Genomic DNA, 26,688 nt, shown 5'->3' with positions numbered 1-26,688 from the left:
TTGGTAAAACAACCCTGGAGAATTCTAAAACCATGAAGCTAAGAAAGCAATTGTGATCCACCACTTCCTTCTAAAAGCACAGGAAATTTTATTTCACTTAAAACATGAGCAAAAGAAAGAATTACAGTCAAATTCTGTACAAACTATTATGAGAAAAAAGAATAAAAAGCCAAATAATACCCCTAAAGGCAATGGACACCCACCAAAAAGGCATGCTCACAAAACAATGAAACTGTAAATTTCAAAATGAACTAAAAAATTTAGAAAATTATAGACACTAAAGAACAACATAAAACAAAACTATAAAAACTCAGAAATAAGGTTGATTACAGAAAAAGGAAATTTGAAATGAGAAATGACAACACTCAAAGAATTAGAAATGAAAAAATTGAAAAATCATATCAGAAATACAGACTAAACTAGAAAAAACACAAAAGCAAATACACAATAGATAATATCTTAAGAGAAATAGAAGGCAGGGGGTGCCTGGGTGGTTCAGTTGGTTAAGTGTCTACCTTCGGCTCAGGTCGTGATCCCAAGGCCCTAGGATCGAACTCCACGTCAGGCTCCCTGCTAAGCAGAAAGCCTGCTTCTCCCTCTCCCTCTGCCTGCCCCTCCCCCTGCTGGCGTGCGCACTCTATCACATAAAATAAATAGAAGATAGAAAGGAGGACAAACTTTTTTTTAAATTTTATTATGTTATGTTAGTCACCATACAATACATCATATGGTTTCACTTATTTGTGGAACATAAGGAATAGCATGGAGGACATTAGGAGAAGGAAGGGAAAAATGAAGGGAGGGAAATCAGAGGGAGATGAACCATGAGAGACTATGGGCTCTGAGGACAAACTTTTAAAATAAAAAAAAGCCAAAAATCCGAAAGATTAAAACAAAAGATCTCTAAAATAGATCAAAAAAGGCTCAAATATGTGTAATAGGAATCTCAAAGAAGAAAATTAAATAGAACAAAACAATACTAAAAACTACAAGAAAGTGTTCCTAAAATAAAAGACAACTTAAAACTATATATAAAAGGGCACACTGAATGTCTTGGAAAATTAATTCAGGAATGCTGACACTCAGATTAGTAAAATTATTAATTTATAAGAGGAAGATCACACTGTCATCACCAACACTTGATGCCAGATGGCAGTGGAGTAACATTTTTATTTTATTTTATTTTATTTTTTAAAGATTTTATTTATTTATTTGACAGAGACACAGCAAGAGAGGGAACACAAGCAGGGGGAGTGGGAGAGGGAGAAGCAGGCTTCCCGCTGAGCAGGGAGCCTGATGTGGGGCTCGATCCCAGGCCCCTAGGATCATGACCTGAGCCGAAGGCAGTCGCTTAACCAGCTGAGCCACCCAGGCGCCCTATTTGCAAATCTTATATCCAATAAAGGGTTAGCATCCCAAATATATAAAGAACGTATGCAACTTAACACCCAAAAAACAAAGAATCCAATTAAAAATGGGCAGAAGACATGAACAGACATTTCTCCAAAGAAGACATCCAGATGGTCAACAGACATGAAAATATTACTAATCATCAGAGAAATGCAAATCAAAATCACAATGAGATATCACCTCACACCTGTCAGAATGGCTATAATAAAAAACACAAGCACTTGTGATGAGCAGCGGTGTTGAATCACTATATTGTACACCTGAAACTAATAATACACTGTTAACTAGAAGTTGAACAAAAACTTAAAAAATTAAAATGCATAAATAACATACAAAAAACCCCATAAGAATACCGTGTTGGTGGGGCTCCCGGGTGGCTCAGATGGTTAAGCATCTGCCTTCGGCTCAGGTCATGATCCTGGAGTTTCTGGATCGAGTCCCACATCAGGCTCCCTGCTTGGCAGGGAGTCTGCTTCTCCCTCTGACCCTCCCCGCTCTCATGTGTTCTCTCTCATTCTCTCTCTCTCAAATAAATAAATAAAATCTTAAAAAAAAAAAAAAAAGATTTGCAAATATCTTCTCCCATTCAGTAGGTTGTCTTTTTGTTTTGTTGGTTGTTTCCGTTGCCATGCAAAAGCTTTTTATTTTGGTGTAGTCCCAATAGTTTATTTTTGCTTTTGTTTCCCTTGCCTCAGCGTACCTAGAAAAATGTTGCTGTAGCCAATGTCAGAGAAATTACTGCCTGTGTTCTTTGTTAGGATTTTTATGGTTTCAAGTCTAATTTAGGTCATTTTTTCTAAAGAAGACCTACAGATGGGCAACCCACAATAGAATATCACCTCACACATGTTAGAATGGCTATTCTCAAAAAGACAAGAAATAACAAATGTTGGTGAGGATGTAGAGAAAAGGGAAACCTGATGCACTATTGGAATATAAATTGATGCAGTCACTATGGAAAACACTATAGAGGTTTCTCAGAAATTTAAAATGGAACTACTATATGATCCAGCAGTTCCACTTGTAGATATTTTTAAAAAAACAAACACTGATTCAAAAAGACATCTACACTGCTGGGTTAATTTCAGCAATATTTACAATAGCCAAGACGTGAAAGCAACCTCACTGTCAACCAATAGATGAATGGCCTTGTAGAATGAGTTTGGAAGCATTCCTTCCTTTTTACCTTTTGAAATAGTTTGAGGGTAAGTATTATCCTTTCCTTAAATGTTTGATATAATTCACCTGTGAGGCCATCTGGTTCTGGACTTTTGTTGGGAGATTTTTTTTTATTATTATTACTGTTTCACTTCCATTACTACCAATTGGTCTGTTCAGATTATCTATTTCTTCCTGATTATGTCTCAGAAGATTCTGTGTTGTTGTTTTTTCCTAAGATTTTAATTATTTGACAGAGACACAGCAAGAGAGGGAACACAAGCTGGGGGAGTGGGAGAGGGAGAAGCAGACTCCCGGCTGAGCAGGGAGCCCGATGTGGGGCTCGATCCTGGGACCCTGGGATCATGACCTGAGCTGAAGGCAGATGCTTAACGACTGAGCCACCCAGACGTCCCGGAAGATTCTGTGTTTTTAAGAACTTATCTGTTTGTCCCATTTGTTGATGAATAATTGTTCATAATAGATTCTTATGAGACTCAATATGGGTATATATTATTATTGGATTTCTTTTTTTTTAATTTAATTTTATTATGTTATCTTTGTCACCATACAGTACATGATTAGTTTTTGATGTAGTGTTCTATGATTCATTGTTTTCATATAACACTCAGTGCTCCATGCACTACATGCCCTCCTTAATACCCATCATCAGGCTAACCCATCCCCGCAACCCCCTCTAAAACCCTCAGTTTATTTCTTAGAGTCCATAGTCTCTAATTGTTCGTCTCCCCCTCCAAATTTCTCCCCCTTAATTTTTCCCTTCCTTCTCCTAATGTCCTCCATGCTATTCCTTATGTTCCACAAATAAGTGAAACCATATGATAATTGACTTTCTCTGCTTGACTTATTTCACTTAGCATAATCTCTTCCAGTCCCATCATGTTGATGTAAAAGTTGGGTATTCATCCTTTCTGATGGCTGAGTAATATCCCATTGTATATATGGGCCACATCTTCTTTATCCATTCATCTATTGAAGGGCATCTCGGCTCTTTCCAGTTTGGCTGTTGTGGACATTGCTGCTATGAACATTGGGGTGCATATGGCCCTTCTTTTCACTACATCTGTGTCTTTGGGGTAGATACCCAGTAGTGCCATTGCTGGGTCATAGGGTAGCTCTGTTTTTAATTATTTGAGGAACCTCCACACTGTTTTCCAAAGTGGCTGCACCAACTTGCATTCCCACCAACAGTGTAAGAGGGTTCCCCTTTCTCCACAACCTCTCCAACATTTGTTGTTTCTTGCCTTGTCCATTTTTGCCATTCTAACTGGTGTAAGGTGGTATCTCAATGTAGTTTTAATTTGAATTTCCCTGATGGCTAATGATGATGAACATTTTTTCATGTGTCTGTTAGCCATTTGTATGTCTTCTTCAGAGAAGTGTCTGTTCATGTCTTCTGCCCATCTTTTGACTTGTTTATTTGGTTTTTTTTTTTTTGGTGTTGAGTTTGAGAAGTTCTTTATAGATCTTGGATATCAGCCCTTTGTCTGTGGTGTCATTTGCAAATATCTTCTCCCATTCTGTGGGTTGCCTTTCTTTTTGGTTGACTCTTTCCTTTGCTGTGCAGAAGCTTTTTATCTTGATGAAGTCCCAAAAGTTCATTTTTGCTTTTGTTTCACTTGCCTTTGGAGATGTATCTTGAAAGAAGTTGCTGAGGCCAATGTCAAAGAGGTTACTGCCTGTGTTCTCCTCTAGGATTTTGATGGATTCCTGTCTCACGTTGAGATCTTTCATCCACTTTGAGTTTTTCTTTGTGGATCGTGTTAGAGAATGGTCGGGTTTCATTCTTCTGTATAGAACTGTCCAATTAGAATGGAGAAAATGATTGGAGTCTCTAAGGGCAGAAATGAAAGCTGAACTGGCAGAACTTAAAAATGTTGTTAATGAGATCCAATCTAATTTAGATGATCTAACAGCTAGGGTAAGCGAGGCGGAAGAATGAATTAGTGATCTAAAAGACCAATTGATACAAAAGAACAAAAAAGAGGAGGCCAGGGAGAAACAACTCAAAATCCATGAAAACAGAATTAGAGAAATAAGTGACACCATGAAACGTTCCAATGTCAGAATTATTGGGATCCCTGAGGGGATGGAGAGAGAGAGAGGACTAGAAGATATATTTGAGCAAATCATAGCTGAGAACTTCCCTAAGCTGGGGAATGAAACAAACATTCGTGTCCTAGAGGCAGAGAGGACCCCTCCCAAGACCAAGGAAAACAGGCCAGTGCCCCAGCATGTCATAGTAAAACTCACAAATCTTAGAACCAAGGAAACCATCTTAAGGGCAGTTAGGGGGAAGAGATTCCTTACATACAGAGGGAGGAACATCAGAATAACAGACCTATCCACAGCGACCTGGCAAGCCAGAAAGGGCTGGTAAGACGTATTCAGGGTACTAAATGAGAAGAACATACAGCCAAGAATACTTTATCAGGCAAGGCTTTCATTTAGAATGGATGGAGAGGTGCAGAGCTTCCAAGAGCGGCAGAAACTGAAAGAATCTGTGACCACTAAGCCGGCCCTGCAAGAAATGTTAAGGGGGGTTCTATAAAAGGAGAAAGACCCCAAGACTGTTATAGAACAGATATTTACAGAGACCATCTATCAGAAACAAGGACTTCACAGGCAACATGATGACAATAAATTCATATCTTTCAATAATCACTCTCAACGTGAATGGCCTAAATGCTCCCATAAAACAGCACAGGGTTGCAGATTGGATAAGAAGACAGGACCCATCCATATGCTGTCTACAAGAGACTCATTTTGAACCTAAAGTGACTGAAAGTGAAGGGATGGAGATCCATCTTCCATGCCAATGGACCTCAAAAGAAAGCTGGTTAGCAATTCTTATATCAGACAAATTAGATTTTAAGCTAAAGACTGTACTTAGAGACACAGAAGGACACTATATCATTCTTAAAGGGTCTATCCAACAATAAGATCTAACAATTGTAAATATCTATGCCCCCAACATGGGAGCAGCCAACTACATTAGCCAACTGTTAACCAAAATAGTCATATTGATAGTAATACATTAATTGTAGGAGACCTCAATACTCCACTCTCCGCAATGGACAGATCATCTAAGCAGAAAATCAACAAAGAAACAAGAGCTTTGAATGACACAGTGGACCAGGTGGACCTCATAGATATATACAGAACATTCCACCCTGAAACAACAGAATACTCATTCTTCTCGAGCGCACATGGAACTTTCTCCAGAATAGACCACATATAGGGTCACAAATCAGGTCTCAACCGATACCAAAAGATTGAGATTATTCCCTGCATATTCTCAGACCATAATGCTTTAAAACTGGAACTCGATCACAAGAAAAAATTTGGAAGAAATTCAAACACTTGGAAGCTAAAGACCACTCTGCTCAAGAATGTTTGCGTCAACCAGGAAATCAAAGAAGAACTTAAAACAATTCATGGAAACCAATGAGAACGAAAACACATTGGTCCAAAACCTATGGGATACTGCAAAGGCAGTCCTAAGGGAGAAATACACAGCCATCCAAGCCTCACTCAAAAAAATAGAAAAATCCCAAATTCACCAACTAACTTTACACCTTAAAGAACTAGAGAAAAAGCAACAAATGATGCCTAAGCTATGCAATAGAAGAGAAATAATTAAGACTAGAGCAAAAACGAATGAATTAGAAACCAGAAACAGTAGATCAAATCAACGAAACTAGAAACTGGTTCTTTGAAAGAATTAATAAGATCAATAAACCACTGGCCAGACTTATCCAAAAGAAAAGAGAAAGGACCCAAATAAATAAAATTATGAATTATAGGGGAGAGATCATGACTAACACCAAGGAAATAGAAACAATTATTAGAAATTATTATCAACAATTATATGCCAATAAATTAAGCAGCCTGGAAGAAATGGATGCCTTCCTGAAAACCTGTAAACTACCAAGACTGAAACAGGAAGAAATTGACAATCTGAATAGGCCAATAACCAGTAACGAGATTGAAGCCGTGATCAAAAACCTCCCAAAAAACGAGTCCAGGGCCTGATGGATTCCCTGGGGAATCCTACCAAACATTCAAAGAAGAAATAATACCTATTCTACTGAAGCTGTTTCAAAAAATAGAAACGAAAGCTTCCAGACTCAATTCTATGAGGCCAGCATTATCTTAATCCCCAAACCAGGCAAAGACCCCATCAAAAAGGAGAATTTCAGACCTATATCCCTGATGAATATGGATTCCAAAATTCTCAAAAAATCCTAATAGAATCCAACAATACATTAAAAAGATCATCCACCATGACCAAGTGGGATTTATCCCCAGGATGCAAGGGTGGTTCAACATTCGCAAATCAGTCAATGTGATAGAACATATTAAGAGAGAGAAGAACCATATGGTCCTCTCAATTGATGCAGAAAAAGCATTTGACAAAATACAGCATCCTTTCCTGATTAAAACTCTTCAGAGTATAGGGATAGAGGGAACATTCCTCAAGTTCATAAAATCCATCTATGAAAAACCCACAGTAAATATCATCCTCAATGGGGAAAAGGTGAGAGCCTTTCCCTTAAGATCAGGAACACGACAAGGATGCTCACTCTTGCCACTATTGTTCAACATAGTACTGGAAGTCCTAGCAACAGCAATCAGACAACAAACAGAAATAAAAGGTATTCAAATTGGCAAAGAAGTCAAACTCTCTCCACAGATGACATGCTACTTTATGTGGAAAACCCAAAAGACCACCCCCAAATTACTAGAACTCATACAGCAATGTGCTAATGTGGCAGTATACAAAATCAATGCACAGAAATCGGTTGCTTTCTTATACACTAACAATGCAACTGTAGAAAGAGAAATTAGAGAATCGATTCCATTTACAATAGCACCAAAAACCATAAGATAACTCAGAATAAACCTAACCAAAGGGGCAAAGGATCTATACTCTAGGAACTACAGAACACTCATGAAAGAAATTGAAGAAGACACAAAAAGATGGAAAAACATTCCATGCTCATGGATCAGAAGAATAAACATTGTTAAAATGTCTCTGCTGTCCAGAGCAATCTATACCTTCAACGCCATCCCAATCAAAATTCCAATGACATTCTTCAAAGGGCTGGTACAAACAATCCTCAAATTTGTATGGAATCAGAAAAGACCCTGAATCACCAAGGAAATGTTGAAAAAGAAAAACAAAGCTGGGGGCATCATGTTGCCTGATTTCAAGCTATATTACAAAGCAGTGATCACCAAGACAGCATGGTACTGACACAAAAGCAGACATATAGACCACTGGAACAGAACAGAGAACCCAGATATGGACCCTCAACTCTATGGTCAAATAATCTTCGACAAAGCAGGAAAAAATATGCAATGGAAAAAGGACAGTCTCTTCAATAAATGGTGCTAAGGAAATTGGACAGCTATTATTGGATTTCTGTTTGAAAAGTACAGAAGTGGCGATTTCCTGCTTCTAGGGGACCTTTCTTCATTGAGAAATCCATGGAAATATAATTCTTTGTAACAAGAATTTTAGAATTTTATAGAGGGGATTAGGAGGTACAAACTTACCATTATAAAATAAATAAGTCATGGAGATGAAAAGTTGTCAGCATAGGGAATATAGTCAATAATGTTATGATAATGTATGGTGACAAATTTACACTCGTGAGCACTGAGCAATGTATGGAATTATTGAATCAATATGTTGTACACTTGAAACCAGAATAACATTGTATGTTAATTATACTTTAATAAAAATAAAAGAATTATAGAATCTTAGACTTGGAACTCAAAGATATTAGAAGCATCATGACAGTAATTCTTTGTATACCAGCCCTAATAAATGAACATTCAAGACCTTCTGACTTCAGTGCTGTGAAGCGTATCTCTCAAAGAAGGTTGTTTCTTTATCAGGCAGCTTCAGCCACTAGTATTTCCTTACATGGCATTAAGATTGGTCTCCCCAATAGGATACTTTGTTCTAGTGACCCCTTTCTGTTCTAATTACTGGTAAACCATTTATTTAATGTTCTTGAAGAGCTTATAGTAGTAGTTTCCATAACCCACCTGTTTGCACAGAACATTTCTCTAATCTTACAGGTACCTCTCCCACTGTCTGTGATTACTAATAGTGACTGTGGGACCATATCTACAAATTTGTTCTGTCAATTGAAAGAATTTAATGCCCCGGAATGGAAATCTCCAGCTGACATACTATAAAAATCTTATCCTAGTTTTCACTTCTACCTTGAACAGTTCAATCAGAACAATTGAACAGAGTTCTATAAGTCCTTTAATTGTATCCAATAATGTAGAGAATGTGTTCCTGTACACACCTTGGATTACAGCTTTTGGACTCTAATGGAATACCATTATTTCAAGAATCTAATAACCTTAACTACTTCTGGACCCTGTATTAATTACCTTATAGGCATTACTTTAATTAATCCTCATAATAAACCTTAAAGCTATAGATAAGGTATTATTTATAGATAAGGTATTATTTATAGATAAGGAAAGCTATAGATAAGGTATTATTTATAGATAAGGAAATTGAGTCTTCAAGAGGTCAAATAATTATCCACAGTAATGCATCTGTTAACTGTTGAGCTAGGATTATAAACAAGGTCTGAATTGAGAATTGGAGCTCTAATTACTGCTATTACCACTCTTCTGAGAAATCTCTTATTTTAGGAAAATTTACATAACATACAATTTGCCATTTTTAATGTGTATTTCAGTGGTATTAAGTACATTCAGAATGTTGTGCAACCTTTACCACTATCCATTTCCATTTTCATTTTTCCCAACTGAAACATACAGTTTTATGAATACAGACTAAAGATTTTTTTAAATGTTGTTAATACTTTCAGATGTTTAAAAGTTAGGGACGCCTGGGTGGTTCAGTTGTTTAGGCATCTGCCTTTGGCTCAGGTCACAATCCCAGGGTCCTGGAATCGAGCCCCGCATCGGGCTCCCTGCTCAGCAGGGACCCTGCTTCTCCCTCTACCTGCCACTCCACCTGATTGTGCTCTCTCTCTGACAAATAAATAAAATCGTCAAAAAAAGATGTTTAAAAGTTACAAAACGTATATTCATAGTAGATCTGGTAGAATCTTATTGTTGACACTAATTTTTATCTGAATACCCTCATAATAAAAAAAAACATTCTAGGAGTCACTGACAATTTAAGCTTCTTAACTCATAAGAACACTGTTTGGGCTTCTTAATAAATAATAAGTGTAGCACATTTACTGAATCCTACTTGGTCAAACTACATGCACAGTTGATTTTGTTAGTTCATTCATATAAACCATTTAACGTGAAAAGATTGGCCAGACTGGTTATTTACTCAGTGGGTCAGCTGCAATGAAACTCCAGATCTAGAAACCGTGTCTAGAGAGCATTCAGAGCCTGCATTATGATACTTGTAATCTCTTTAGTGGTATTAGTTCTTATTCTTTGGAGGTGGATTTGATGGTTAGAAAGTCACTCAGTTTCAATTCTGCAAACTAAAATAGATGATGAAACTGAATACTCAGCTTTTCATTGATCTGTCAATATTTATAATCCCTGCTCTCTGAGTTTTATAGTCTAGTCAGCATGTATGAAATGTACATTTTATGTAAAAAAAAATACTTAAAATGTACCTTTTTTAAGGTTTCTCAGTATAGCTGAACAATTATATATAAGTTAGCATATGATATGGTCCATAAGTAGAATAGAGGAAAGAACAAAAGGATACGAAAACACAGAAGAAAATTGTGAAAATAACACGAAGTCATGTTAACAAAAAGTTCAACTGATTTCTTGCTACATACGTAGTTTGTTCATATATATATGACTGTATACATATAGTAGTTCTTTTATATTTCTATATGTTATGCTGTTTGTTACAAAACAAGTTGTCTGTTGTTGTTATAGACCAACTGGTGGGAGTGACAAGTGGACAGCTACAGCTTGTGACTGTCTTTCATTGTACCTGACTGGAGCTGTAGCAACTATAATCTTACAGGTGTGTAGTGGGGTAAACAATTACAATAGATATGTAATGAATATTTCATTGATGTTTTCTATAATTTATTTTATTGAGAAAATAACAGCAAACTCTTTGGATTTTTTTGGCAGCCCTTTTTTTTTTTTGTCTTATTTTGTTATAAAACACCTGTTTTATGATAATAGATGTCCCATAATGATTGTATGAATTAATCAAAACATTTCTAAAGTAATAATCTTGAGTTGATAATTTGCATGTTAAAAAAAACAGAATGTATGTATGCTAGAGTGCATTGCAGAAGCCTTTTGCTATTCTTTACAAACTGAGAAGTTAGGCTTCTAGTGAAATCATATTGATATGTCATAAAAAAAATGTGTGTTTGTAGGAGTATGGGTTTGAGAAGAGGATATATTTTTTCAGAACACTTAAAAATATTCTTTTTTTTACTCCAATTTGATAGTTTTTATTGCATTAATGATTACAATTTTCTTGGATAAGTAATTTGTCCATGTTACTTTTTCTTTGTGTACCTTCTCCATTTTCATAATCCCATTTGAAGCAGAATATAGGTCTTGCAGTTCCTTCCTTTCTTTTCACACACACACAAGACACACCTGGGAAAATACATTTCAATTCTGTAATGTGCCAAGAGTTTAGGATAATAGAGAAATTTGTAACCAATGTTTCCCCAGCCCATTGTGGGCTGAAAAAAAATTTTTCAGTTGGCCTTCCCCTACACACATCCACCCTTTTGGTAAGTTTCACCTTGACAGAGAAGTCTTCCTGACATATTTCACAAACTAATTGTCCCCCTTGACTCTCTTCCATGTTTTTTCTTTCTGATAAGATATCAAAATTACTTGACTGGAAATTTATTTTTCTGGCTTGGGTAAATGTGGAGGAAATGCCTGTAAAAAGTATGTTGTTTATAAGAAGGTTTCCTTTTAGTGTTTCATATTTACTCTGCTCTTAAATCACTGCAGGAAAACAATACAACATGGCCATTACCTGTGAAAATTTTCTGCAGAGATGAAAAAGGAGAGCGTGTCGATGTTTCTAAATATTTGATTAAAAAGGGTTTGGCTTTGAGAGAAAGGAGGTATAGACTTTTTTTTTTAACATCAGTTTATAATGAAGGCTTCTTATTTGCCTATGTTCATTTTCATATCTGTGTGCTTTCAAACCTGAATTTCATCTTGTTTGCTCTTAATGATTTATAAACTAACCTTGAGGAGACAGTTGAGAAATTCATTCAGGATTACTAATTTCTTTATTCAAGCACATTAGCTCTTGTATATTTAAATCCCTACTGACATTTTTGCTTTTTATTTTCCCTTTTGCTTTGGCATTTATACTCTAAACCAAAGGAAAAGATAATTGCATAGTGGTTACCAGATCTGAGCCCTCTGACACCATTTGCTTAGACATAAATCTTTAAGCTTTATGTTGGAAACTGTGGTAGGTATATACTAAAATGTGTTTATGTGAAACAGAAATGGATAGCAGAAAAGTAATGAATAATATTTACATTTAAAGACCTTTCAGGTACTAAGTTTGTGGTTTAAGGTACCATTTGTCCAAGGGGCAAAGGATTAGGATATTGCTATAGCCCTAGCTTCCTCTTCTTATTTCTTTCCTTCTGGATGTAAGGTATATTGGAATTGCAAACACATGTTCCAAGTAGCCACTTTGTACCATACATGGCCAGATTTCTTTTTTTATCTTGCATTATTATATATTACCTTGTATGGACTAGGACTGCAATCCTGATGGAATGGAAGGAGAATGAGAAATCAGAAGTAAAATGGGACATGAAGTAGTTGGCTAAGCATGGTAGATGCTGGCTTAACTGCCTAGCTATTGGCATTTGGCTATGCTCTGTGTATAGATGTCCTGCATGTGTCTCTTTTCAGGTTCACTGGCTTTAGGCTAAAGCAATTCCTTGATAAATGTTAAAATGAAAAATGCTAGGCAAGGTAATACTGTTAACATCTGCCACTGTGATGTTCTTTACTGCTTTTACAGCACTAAAACTACTAGCTATCTCAAGGCTGGGCACCAAGTGGGAACGATCTTAGTTGAAGAATTATGTAGCTATTTCATAAATGCTTATCTCCTTTTGAAAGAAAATACAAGAAAGTAGAAGAAACAAAAGTCTGCTATAATTCTACTAAAATAAACAATATTAATATCTCCTAGGATTTTTTTTATCATAGGCATAACTTTTTTTTAACTGGAAGGGAATGACAGGAAGTTAAAAAAAAATGAATATAACATATTACCACTTTCTCAATAGTACTGTATTTTTTAAGGGACTTGTATTAATTTGACAGAACATGTGCATGTTCTATCTATGGACTACATTAAAATCAACCTGAAGATGCTGTATTTCCCTTTAACATCTAGTTAATTATACAATACTGGTGATACACTTATTATGAGATTTTAAGACAGAGTAACATGTAAATATGAGATAGTAATAAAATATAGTAATAAATATAAATATAGTAATAAATATAGTAATAAATTACTATAACATTTAAGTGAAATTTATTACTCTTTTTCTCGTCAAGCTCACATACGTTTTAAAATAATTTTTATTATAACCTAAATTATGGTCATTTTTATGTAACAAACTAGACTAATATATCCTAGACTAGAGCAAATATATTCCTTAAATTTCCAATATATTTGAAGGGCTGTTTTTATATTGTTTTCTACAGAATGTTTTTATTTGCTCATATTTAGATATAATATTTTTTGGATGTTACAGAATTAAAAAATTAAATAACAGTCATTCATCATCTGAGAAGTCTCTGGAAATCCCCTTGGAACCAGAAGATTCAATGATTACTAAGTGTATTAAGATTAACTTTGACCCTGACAAAAAAGCTGCTGATGTTATTAGTGAATACAGGGTGTCTGAATTTCAGCAGAAAATTCCAGAACCAAGAACCACTGGATGCTATAAACCACCAGCTATTCCTAACATGAAAGTATTTGAGGCAATTGTCAGCTGCATTGGCAACGATGGAACTATATTTGTAGTACCTAAATTGTCAGGTAATATGTTTTATGTTATGTAGAATTAATCAGTAAAAGGAGTAGCTAGCAGCTCCAGTGCTCTAGTAAGGTATAGGTTGAAATACCTTGGGCAAGATTTAACCTCATTTTCACAGGTTTGTTGCGAGGTTAAATGAAATAACTCAAGCAAAGTGCTTTTCACACAAAAATCATTTATTGAAATGAAAAATCATTTATGGGAATAGACACTGGGCCTAAGGTAAGGATGGAGGTGGTTCCAGGGTTGTAAGACCAGGCACTTAATACAAGTTTGGAGGCTCTCTAAGAAAAAAGATACAAAAGTTTATATTCCTTTAGAATGAGGAAAGAAATCACAGTGACTGACTGGAGTGTGGGGCCCTTTGAGAATATTCAACTCCTTCCTGGGATTTATGTACAAGTATCTCCTTACTACAACCTGGGTGTGTCTAGAATACTTTATAACTGACAGTAACTCTAGCACTCGTGGGTCTTAAAGCTCCATTAACTCCATAGTAAGTCCACCTATGGATAGATGGCTGTGAATTTGTTGAAATTTTTGTCTCATTTGTTGACCTCCTAAATACTGTTTCTTAATTCAAAAATAAATCTGTGCAATTGGCTATTCTAGAAGTGAACAGTGGTTGAGACCTCTTGGAGTAGTACTTAATCCAGAAATTTTCTTGACCTTTATATAGTCATAGCTAAAACTGGTTGACTCTTATGTTGTCAGGCAGTGTTCTGGATGTTTTACATTTAATCCCCCACAATATTGATAATGGAGATAAGTTCTATTATACCAGGTTTATAGAATAAACTGAAGCTTATGGAAGTAAAGGAACAACCCAAAATCACACAACTAAAGTGGTAGAGCTGTTATGGTAATTGACCCCACCCCTTGTCTTCAGTGGTATCTATTATGGGGTTTGTATTTACTATGGGAATGATGATCCAATTAGCAGTAAGTAGCAACATTAGAATTTTAATTTTATATCCCAGCATTATGCTGTATCTATCTAAGCATCAAGTAACACCTGACTTGTGTTCTATTTTACTTAGGTATGCTGGCAAAATGGCATAATCTTAAAGTGGTAGTTCTTTTATATTAGGCCATCTGGTATGTGCTTAGAGCTTTTAACGATGCTTTACTCCCAAAATAATGCTTGCATTTATAATCAGAGATCAGAATAGTTATTTACATGTTAGTAGTAGTATGTTTTGAAACATATAGAAGCTACTGACTGAATTAGATTTTTTTTTAAGATTTTATTTATTTATTTGACAGAGAGAGATACAGCGAGAGAAGGAACAAAAGCAGGGGGAGTGGGAGAGGGAGAAGCAGGCTTCCCGCCAAGCAGGGAGGCTGATGTGGGGATCGATCCCAGGACCCTGGGACCATGACCCGAGCCAAAGGCAGACGCTTAATGACTGAGCTACCCAGGCACCCCTGAATTAGATTTTTTAAAAAATTTATTTATTTCAGAGAGGGAGAAAGTGCACGTGCGCACATGGGGGGAGGCACAGAGGGAGAGAGAATCTCAGGGAGACTATGTACTATCGTGAAACCCGAGGCAGGGCTCAATCTCACGACCCATGAGATCATGACCTGAGCCTACACCAAGAGTCAGATGCTTAACCAACTGAACCACCCAGTCGCCCTGACTGAATTAGATCTTTATTAAAGCTCTATTAATTCCTTATGCTGTTGTCTAGGTGGTGAAATTATTAAAGGTTATTGATGATTTCGTATTGAAAATGGTAGTAAATTCTTCCTAAATTCTCTCTTTTTTAAATAATTTCTTCAGAATTCGAGCTAATAAAAATGATGAATGAAATTCAAAGTAATTTAAAATGCCTTGGTCTTTTGGAGCCTTATTTCTGGAAAAAGGGAGAAGCCTGTGCAGTAAGAGGATCAGATACTATGTGGTATCGAGGCAAGGTAATGGAAGTTGTTGGCGGCACTATCAAGGTGAGTCTCATACTCTTTTATGACTAATTTAAGGCTAAATGCTATAATGTTAAGTGATCTTTAGAGTATAAATATATGAAAGTTTGATTAAAACATGTATTAATGAGATCAGTTTTGTAGGAAGACCAGTCAGATACATTACACATTTATTTGTAACAAGAATTCTTATTTTGGGGGCACCTGGCTGTCTCAGTTAGTAGAGTGTGCAACTCTTAATCTCATGGTCATAGATTTGAGCCCCACATTGGGTATAGAGATTACTTAAAAATAAATAAATGAATAAATAAGAATTTTGGGGATGCCTGGGTGACTCAGTCTGTTAAGCTTCTGCCTTCGGCTCAGGTTGTGATCCCAGGGTCCTGCATCAGGCCCCCTGTTCAGGGAGTCTGCTTCTCCTTCTCCCTCTGTCCTCACCCCCTCTTCATGCTCACTCTCTCCCTCTCTCTCAAATAAATAAAATATTTTTAAAAATGCAGTGTTTTAAAAAATAAGAATTTTTATCTTCAAGTATATTTATTAACTTGAATAACCAAAAAACATTTCCAGGTAGGGATCTGGCCTCTGGTACTTTAATGGTACCACTTATTTGTAATTGGCAGCCCTATTTGTACATATAGTATTAAGTAAAACAACTTGTTTTTCAATATGTTATATATTTCCATAGCAAATTTGTTTACAGCCCAGCTAGTTTACCCTTTAACAATAAGTTAATTTACCTTTCCAGAATACTGAGATAGTACTCACTTGAGTTTCCTACAAAATCTTCAGATAGAATTGTATATTTTGAAAAAACTCTGTATATAAAAATATAGATGAAAATACCTCCATTTACAGTGACTTAAGTAAAGCAATGAAATTGATAAAGTACTTCATAAGACATTTAGCACTTGAGACTTTTAGTTTTAGGAGGGGAGGAAAAATTAAGAAAAGTCTTTTGTTTCTACTTGAACAAGAATTTTATTACCTACTTGATGATGATACCTAACAATTACATAGCACTTTAGGTTTTTAAGCTTCTTTGACATGTGTGCATTCATATTTTTATAATTTGTTTCCAACTATCATAGAAGTAGGTTATTCCCATTTTACTAATAAGAAAATTAACATTTAAATCCAGTGACACGCCCAAGGTCACCAAGGTCAATATCGGTGGGTAGTGATGCTGGAATTCATATCCATTCATCAGATTCCTAAATTTCCAATCTAAGTCATGTGCTTCTCCGGCTAGATTGGCTTTAACTGATTTTAATAGAAGTAAAATGGTTTCAGATTTTCAGTATTAAGCATAAGGATACTTAAAGATTCATATATTTATATGCAAATGAGTCAGGTTTCACATACATTTGAATTGTTCAGGTAACCCCTTTTCTTTTTAATATAAAAGTAAACTAAAATCCAATTTCTATTAAGTCATCATAATTCATGAACTTTATATATATAGGATCCAAGTAAATAAGATGGTGGTGAACTTTATTTTTTCTCACACAAAGATCTCTGTTTTAAAATTTTATTTAAAAGTACTTTGATATTTTAATCATTACTTTTTTTTTCCTAAGGTTATTTTACATTTCAAGTATACACAATCAATTTTTCTTTTTTCCTTTTTTTAAGATTTTATTTTATTTGACAGAGACAGAGAGCACAAGTAGGTAGAGCGGCAGGCAGAGGGAGAAGGAGAAGCAGGCTCCTGCTGAGCAGGGAGCCCAACACAGGGCTCGATCCCAGGACCCTGGGATCATGACCTGAGCTGAAGGCAGCCACTTGACTGATTGTGCCACCCAGGCGCCCCTAAATTTTTCATTCCTTAACCTGATATCTTTCAAAATTTATCCTATGATCTGCATTAAGAAATATCACAGGGGCGCTTGGGTGGCTCAGTCGTTAAGCGTCTGCCTTCGGCTCAGGTCATGATCTCAGGGTCCTGGGATCGAGCCCCGCAACGGGCTCCCCGCTCTGCGGGAGGTCTGCTTCTCCCTCTCCCACTCCCCCTGCTTGTATTCCCTCTCTTGCTGTTTCTCTCTCTGTCAAATAAATAAAATCTTTATTTTATTTTTATTTTATTAAATAAATAAAATCTTTAAAAAAAAAAAGAAATACTACATTAGGGGCACCTGGGTGGCTCAGCTGGTGAAGCATGCAGATCTTGATCTCAGGGTTGTGAGTTTGAGCCCCATGGTGGGTGTAGAGATTACTTAAAAATAAAATCTTAAAAAAAAAGAAATATTATCTTAAACTGTACTCACCCTAACTACCTGTGATGTACTCAGATACCCTTCATTCAGTTCTGTTTCATTTTTTAAAATGTTGATTGCCAAACCAACCCAATTAAACAGTGATATGTTAATTTCATTACATTGGGGCAAAAGAAATACTTATTGACATTCCTTATTACTAAATTTAGAAGTTGAATTATCATAAATACGTAAAGCATTTCAAAGACAGGCTGTTGAGGACTCCTGGGTTCTGGTTGCAATTGTAAGGAGCTTGGAAGTTGCCACATTATTCTAACAAGTAAAAAGCTAACAAAGTGAAAAATCAATAACTCTTCTCGAATCCATAACAGAGGGAGTATACAAAGTAAACCACTGCTCCAGAGATTAGAATCAGGCAAATATAGGGAGTCACAGCTTATAGGAACAGAAACTCAAAACTGGAACTGGAATTGAGGTATTGCTGGAAACTCAGTGTGGACAGCTCTGAAAGTTAAAAATTTCAGAGAGGCCCAGTCATAGGAAGGCCCCCCCAGAATTCTGTGGCATTTACCTTCAGGTGTTCAACCTGATTCTCACAATAAATATAGAGAAAGAAAATCCCCTCATACTTCTGTCATCAGGAGCTTTTGAAATATGCCAGAGCATTCTGGGGTTTTTTTTGTTTTTTTTGTTTTTTTAAAGATTTTATTTATTTATTTATTTGAGAGAGAGAGAATGAGAGACAGAGAGCATGAGAGGGAGGAGGGTCAGAGGGAGAAGCAGACTCCCTGCCGAGCAGGGAGCCCGATGCGGGACTCGATCCTGGGACTCCAGGATCATGACCTGAGCCGAAGGCAGTCGCTTAACCAACTGAGCCACCCAGGCGCCCCAACATTCTGGTTTTTTTATAAGAAGGCCTGCCCTCAGGAAAACTAGTTAACCAGGGCCTAATCAGCTAGGATATCACCAGCTTAACTGACCTAGGAGAAAGGAAAGTACCCAATTCCAGTTAACTCTAGTCTTCCACATGGAAAAAAGGAAATACCCAACTGCAGCCCAGTCTATCCATCCTCTCCCATACCGAAAGGAGGAGAAGAACAAAACTGAGAAACACTTGTGAAATTTACAATCTAGAGTCATAAGGTCACTAAAAGACTAAGACCTAATCCTAGGGCTTCAGAACACTTCCCCTCCCTTCACACTTTACTACCACATTACTAAAGGCCTATTTATAGCAGTCTCTTTTACAAAGCATATCATGTCCAGCTATCAAGAAGAAAATTAGTCAGGGGCGCCTGGGTGGCTCAGTCGTTAAGCATCTGCCTTCGGCTCAGGTCCTGATCCCAGGATCCTGGGATCGAGCCCCACATCGGGCTCCCTGCTCAGCGGGAAGCCTGCTTCTCCCTCTTCCACTCCCCCTGCTTGTGTTCCCTCTATCGCTGTGTCTCTCTCTGTAAATAAATAAACAAAATCTTAAAAAAAAAATAGTCAAAACAGTATGGTATTGGCATAAAAATAGACATGTAGATCAGTGGAACAGAATAGAAAGCCCAGAAATAAACCCATGCATGTATGGTCAATTAATTTATGACAGAGGAGCTAAGAATATATGCTGGCAAAAGGACAGTCTCTTCAATAAATAGTGTTGGGAAAACTGGGCAGCCACATGCAAAAGAATGAAACTGGATTATATCTTACACCATATATAAAAATTAATTCAAAATGGATCAAAGATTTGAATGTAAGACCTGAAACCATAAAACTCCTGGAAGAAAACACAAGCAGTAACTCCTTGACATGGGTCTTGGTGATTTTTTGTATACACCAAAAGGAAAGGTAGCCAAAGCAAAAATAAACAACTTGTACTACATCAAACTAAAAAGATTCTTCACAGCAAAGGAAACCATCAATAAAATGAAAAGGCAACTTACTAAATGGGAGAAAATATTTACAAGTCATATATCTGATAAGGTACTAATATTCAAAATATATAAAGAACTCATACAACACAATAGCAAAAAACAGTCTGATTAAAAGATGAACAGAGGATCTGAACAGACATTTTTCCAAAGAAGACATACAGGTGACCAGCACATGCATAACAATGTGCTCAAAATCACTAATCTTGAGGGAAATGCAAACCAAAATCACAGTATCACCTCACACCCATTAGAATGACTTATCAAAAAGACAAGAAATAAGTGTTGGTGAGGATGTGGAGAAAAGGGACCGCTTGTACACTGTTCTTGGGAATGTAAATTGGTACAGCCACTATGGAAAACACTATGGAGGTTCCTCAAAAAATTAAAATAGAACTATCCAAAAATTCCACTTCTGGGTATTTATCTGAAGGAAATGAAAACACTAACTGAAAAAGATAATATGCACCCCCATGTTCATTGCAGCGTTATTTACAATAGCCAAGATATTGAAAGAACCTGTCTATTGATGGATGAATGGATAAGGAAAATGGGGTATATATACATATACAGATATATACATACAAACAGTGAGAGATTATTCGGTCATAAAAGAAAGAAGGAAATCTTGCCATTTGCTACAACATGAATGGACCTTGAGGTCATTATGCTAAGTGAAATAAGTCGGAAAGACAAATACCATATGATCTCATTTATTTGTGGAATATAAAAAACAAAATACCATCAATATAAAAAAATACTAAGCTCATGGATACAGAGAACAGATTGGTGGTTGCCAGAGGAGGAGGGTTGTGGGCATGCAAAATGGGTGAAGGAATCAACAAGTACAAACTTCCAGCTATAAAATAAATCATGGGGCTGTAATGTACAGCATGGTGCCTGTAGTTAATGATATATTGTATATTTGGAAGTTGCTAAGAGTAAATCTTAAAGATTTCCTCACACACAAAAATATTTATGTAAGGCAATGGATAGTAACTAGATTTATTGTGGTGATCATTTTACAGTATATATAAATATCAAGTCATTATGTTGTATACCTGAAACTAATATAATGTTATATGTTAATTAAACCCAAATAAATTTTTATTTTTATTTTTTTTAAGATTTTATTTCTTTGACAGAGACAGAGACAGCAAGAACAGTACACAAGCAGGGGGAGTGGGAGAGGGAGAAGCAGGCTTCCTGCTGAGCAGGGAGCCTGATGTGGGACTCGATCCCAGGACTCTGGGATCATGACCTGAGCCAAAGACAGCCGCTTAACAACTGAGCCACCCAGGTGCCCCAATTTTAATATTTAAAAAAGGAAAAAAATCACAAGGCATACTAAAAGACAAAAAACACGACTGGAAGAGACAGACACATCAGAACAAGAACTGACAGGGATGATGGAATTATCAGAATGAGAATTTAAGACAACTATTATTAATATGCTAAGGCCTCTCATGAATATAGTAGGCCGTGTGCAAGAACAACGGACAGTGTAAGCAGAGAGATAAAAATAGTAAGAAAAGACAGAAAAGTAGAGATCAAAAATAGGTAAACAAAAATGAAGAATGCATTTGATGGGCTTATTAGTAGACTATCAATAGAGGCCTCTAAAATTGAAAAGTAAGAACAAAGACTGAAGAAACAGAACCAAATACCCAAGGACTGTGGGACAACTACAAAAGGATATGGGCTGTGTATAATGGGAATACCAGTGGGAGAATAAAGAAGTATTTGAAACAATTATGACTGAGAATTTCCCCCAAATTAATGTCACTCAACCACAGATCCAGGAACTAAGAGAATACCAACTAGGACAAATGCAAAAACAAAAACAAATTTAAAAAAACCCACACCTGGGCATATCATTTCAAACTACAGAAAATCAAAGTTAAAGGAAAAAAGTCCTGAAATAAGCCAGAGGGGAAAAACACCTCGCCTATAGAGGAACAAAAATAAGAATTACATCCAACTTCTCCTCAGAAACCGTACAAAAAAGAAAGTGGATTGAAATATTTAAAAACTTGAGAAAAACACCCCACCAACCTAGAATTCTATACCCTGTGAAATTATCCTTCAAACTGAACGTGAAACAAAAATTGAACTTGTTGCTAGTAGATCTGCTTTGCAAGAAATATTAAAAGAAATTCTTTAAAGAGAAGGAAAATAATATCAGAACCTCAGATCTATATAAAGAGAAAGGAATAGTGAAGATGAAATAAAACTTGTAGTGGGGCTCCTGGGTGGCTCAGTTAAGTATCTGATTCTTGATTTTGGTTCAGGTCATAATCTCAGAGTCATGATATTGAGCCCCACATCAGGCTCCACGCTAAGTGTGCAGCATGCTTAAGATTCTCTCTTTCCTTCTCCCTCTGCCCTTCCATGCTTGTGTGCTCTCTCTAAAAAATAAATAATAAAAGTTGCAGTTTTCTTATTCTTAGTTGATGTAGCATAATAGTTCAAAGTAATAGCAACAGTGTATTCAACTGCATATGTATATACCATATACATATATGTGTATGTATATGTATGCTTAAATATAAGTGAAATCAATGACTATGGTACAATGAATGGAAGAGAGTAATCAGGATTGTTTTCTTATTATATGGTACTCATAATACCTGTAAAGTGGTATAATGTTATTTGAAAATAGACTTGGATTCAGTATAAATGTTTAATAATAATAATAATAATTCAGTATTATAGCATACTGAATGGAAACCACTAAAAAATGCTTTTTATTTTTTTTCCTGTGGAGAATGCAACTTTCTTTTTAAATGTAAATTCAATTAGCAAACATATTAGTTTTTGATGTAATGCTTTTTAAAAAGTATAATATACTTTTAAAGAAACAGAAAATGCTCAGTTTAAACCACAAGAGACAGAAAGAGAGTGGAAAACAAAAATAAGAACAAAAGCAACAAATAGGAAATAGTAACAAGTATGTTGGATATGAATCCAGCCATATCAATAATTGCTTTGAAGATCAGTGGTTTAAATGCACCAATTTACTATATGTTGTCCACAAGAAACTCACTTTACATATGAGACACATATAGATTAAAAATAAGTGGATAGAGAAAAATAATCTATGCCAACACTAATCAAAAGAATGCAGGAGTAGCTATAATAATTTCAGAGTAGATTTCAAAGCAGGAAAGTTAGCAGGGATAAAGAAGGGCATTACATAATGACAAAGGGGTCAGTTCTCCAAGAAGACATTATAATCCTTAATGTGTATGTGCCTAACAACAGAGAGTCAACCTATGTCAGGCAAAAACTGATAGAATTACAGGAGAAATAGATATACCCACTATCATAGTTGTGGACTTCAACACTCCTCTGTCAGAAATGGACAGGTCCAACAAGCAGAAAATCAGTAAGGACATAGTTGAACTCAAAAACACCATCAATTGACTGGATATAATTGGCATCCCTGGACTAATTCATCAGACAACAGCAGAATACACATTCTTCTCAAACACATGCTGCACACTTAGCATGGAGCCTGATGTGGGGCTCACATGGAACATTTACCAAGATACACCACATTCTGAGCCATTAAAACAGGCCTTAAGTTTAAAAGGATAGAAATCAAACAGTGTCTGCTCTCAGACCAGAATGGAATTAAACTAGAAATCAGTAACAAAGATAACTGGAAAATCCCCAAATACATAGAGATGTAACAACAAACTTCTAAATAACACATGGGTCAAGGAGGACATCTCAAGAGAAATTTAAAGATAGTTTGAACTAAGTGAAAATGAAAACACACTTATCAAAACTTATGAGGGGCACCTGGTCGGCTCAGTCAGTTAAGCATCCGACTCTTGATTTCAGCTCAGGTCATGACCTCTGGGTCATGAGATTGAGCCCTGCATCAGACTCTGCAAAGAGTGTGGTGCCTGCTTAAGATTCTCTGTCCCCCCCCCCCCCCCAAAAAATAAAATGTCAAACTTAAGAGATGCACTGAAAGCAGTGCTTAGAGGCAAATTCATAGCATTGAATGCATAGATTAGAAAAGAACAAAGATTAAAATCAATTTTCCAAGTTTCCACCTTAGAAAACTACAAAAAGACAAAATTAAATCTATAGTAAGCTGAAAAAAAATTTGAGCAGAAATCAGTGAAGTTGAAAACAGGAAATCAAAAGAAAATCCGTGAGATTAAAAGTTGTTTCATTGAGGGGCACCTGGGTGGCTCACTCAGTTAAGCTAAGCGTCTGCCTTCGGCTCAGGTCATGATCTCAGGGTCCTGGGATCGAGCCCCGCATCGGGCTCCTTGCTCAGTGGGGAGCCTGCTTCTCCCTCTCCCTCTGCCTGCTGCTCCCACTGCTTGTGCTTTCTCTCTCTCACTATCTCTCTCTCTCAAATAAATAAATAGAATCTTAAAAAAAAATTAAAAATTTGTTTCATTGAAAAGGTCAATACGATCAATAAGCCTCCAGCCAGGCTAAGAAAAAAGAGGACACAAATTACTGATATCAGAAATGAAAGATATCAACAGATTCTAAGCACATCAAAAGATAAGGAATACTATGAATAGCTCAGTGCCCACAGATTTGATAACCTAGATGAAATGAACAAATTCCTTAAATGACACAATCTGCCAAAACTCACACAAGAAGAAATAGAAAATCTGAATAGGCCTATACCTAATAAAGAAATTAAGCCTGTAATTAATAACCTTCTAAAACAAAAACACCTGGCCCACATGGGTTCATTTGGTGAATTCTACCAAATATTTAAGGAAGGTACTTTACCTCTTCTCTACAATCTCTTTCAGGGGATAGAAGCATAGGGAAGACTTCCTAATTCATTCTATGAGGACAGCATTACTGTAATACCAAAACCAGACAATGACATTATAAGAAAAGAAAGCTACAGACCATTGTCTCAGGAATATACATGGAAAAATCCTCAACAAAATATTAGTAAATCAAATCCACAATGTATAAAAATAATTACATATATATATATATATATAAAATCATGACCAGATGGAAGTTATCCCAGGTATTCAAGGCTGATTCAACATTTGAATATCAGTTAACGTAATCTATCACATTAACAGGCTAAAGAATAAAAATCATATGATGATATCAGTAGATGCAGAAGAAGCATTTGAGAGGATCCAACACCCATTCATGCTAAAAAACTGTAATGGGAATAGAGGGGAAATTCCTCCTTGATGAAGACTAACTGCAAAAAACCTACAGCCAACATCATACTTAATGGTGAGAACCTCAAGACTTTCCCACTAAGATCAGGAACAAGACAAGGATGTTCCTTCTTACAACTCCTTTTCAACATCATACTAGAAGTACTAGCTAATGCAATAAGATAAAAGAAAATAAAAGATTAACAGATCCTTCCCAAACAGATTGGGAAGGAAGAAATAAAACTTTGTTCACAGATGACATGTTTATATAAAAAATGCAAAAGAAACAATAAAATTCCTGGAACTATAATTCCAGGAACTATAATTCCTACAATTATAGCAAGGTTGCAGGATACAAGGTTAACATACAAAAGCCTATTACTTTCCTGTAGATCAGCAATGAACAAATAGAATTTGAAATTAAGAATATAATACCATTTACATTAGCAACCCAAAAAACAAAATATTTAAGTATAACTGTAACAGAATATGTAGAAGATCTATATGAGGAAACTACAAAACTCTGATGAATAAAATCAAAATGAGCAGAGCGATATTCCACGTTCATGAATAGGAAGACTCAATATTGTCAAAATGTCAGTTCTTCCCAACTTGATCGATAGATTCAAGCAATCCCAATCAAAATCCCAGCAGGTTATTTTGTAGATATCAACAAATTGATTTTAAAGTTTATATGGAGAGGCAAAAGACCCAGAGGAGCCAACAGAATATTAAAGGAAAAGAACAAAGCCAGAGGACTGATGCTACATGGCTTCAAGACTTAACTATAAAGTTATAGTAATTGAGACATTGTGGTATTAGCAAAACAATGAACAAATGGTTCAATGGAATAGAATAGAGAGCCTAGAAATAGACCCATGTAAATGAAGTCAACTGATCTTTGACAAAGGAGCAAAGGCAATACAACTAAGCAAAGATGGTCTTTTCAACAAATGCTGCTGAACAAGTGGACATCCACATGCAAAAAAATGGATCTAGCGGCACCTGGGTGGCTCAATCATTAAGCGTCTGCCTTCGGCTCGGGTCACGATCCTGGGGTCATGGGATCAAGCATTGGGCTCCCTGCTTAGCGGAAAGCCCTCTTCTCCCTCTCCCACTCCCCCTCCTTATGTTCCCTCTCTCCTGCCTCTCTCTCCATTAAATAAATAAATAAAATCTTAAAAAAAAAATGGATCTAGACTTTGACACCCTTCACAAAAATTAACTCAAAATGGATCACAGACCTAAACGTAAGACACAAAACTATAAAATCCTAGAAGATAGCAGAGAAAACCTCAGTGACCTTGAGTATGATAATGACTTTTTAGATAATAGCACCAAAGACCCATGAAAGAAATGAAGCTGGACTTCATTTAAATTAAAAACTTCCCCTGGGCACCTGGGTGGCTCAGTTGGTTAGGCGACTGCCTTCGGCTCAGGTCATGATCCTGGAGTCCCGGGATCGAGTCCCGCATCGGGCTCCCTGCTCGGCAGGGAGTCTGCTTCTCCTCTGACCCTCCTCCCTCTCGTGCTCTCTGTGTCTCATTCTCTCTCTCTCAAATAAATAAATAAAATCTTTAAAAAAAAAAACTTCCCCTCTGTGAAAGCCAGTGTAAAAAGAATAAGAAGACAAGCCACACACTGGGAGAAAGTATTTGCAAAAGATACATCTGGTAAAGGTCTGTTATCTAAAATGTACAAAAAACTCTTAAAATTCAACAAGAAAACAAACCAATATATTCCTTTATTAAATGTAAATCAGTGCTTCTAAAATACTTAGAAAAACGAAACAAAATTAAATTGTCTTCAAAAAAATTTT

At 36.2% G+C, this 26,688-nt stretch overlaps 1 protein-coding gene across 2 annotated transcripts in view; it reads left to right on the top strand.

The window, feature by feature from the left end:
* RNF17 (ring finger protein 17) overlaps nt 1–26,688 on the top strand; it is a 146,816-nt gene that overhangs the window by 82,593 nt on the left and 37,535 nt on the right. The window contains exons 23-26 of one of the 2 annotated variants that reach the window (XM_021678204.1): nt 10,507–10,597; nt 11,563–11,678; nt 13,353–13,642; nt 15,427–15,590. In XM_021678204.1, the coding sequence (XP_021533879.1) occupies nt 10,507–10,597; nt 11,563–11,678; nt 13,353–13,642; nt 15,427–15,590 (661 nt within the window). Of the gene's footprint in view, nt 1–10,506; nt 10,610–11,562; nt 11,679–13,352; nt 13,643–15,426; nt 15,591–26,688 lie in introns of both variants that reach the window. The other variant, XM_021678203.1, reaches the window with a different exon arrangement.

The sequence above is a fragment of the Neomonachus schauinslandi genome, chromosome 3 (assembly GCF_002201575.2).
Source record: "Neomonachus schauinslandi chromosome 3, ASM220157v2, whole genome shotgun sequence".
NCBI classification, from domain to species: Eukaryota; Metazoa; Chordata; class Mammalia; order Carnivora; family Phocidae; genus Neomonachus; species Neomonachus schauinslandi.
The sequence above is the reverse complement of the archived record's forward strand: the minus strand, read 5'-3'. Positions and strand labels throughout refer to the sequence as shown.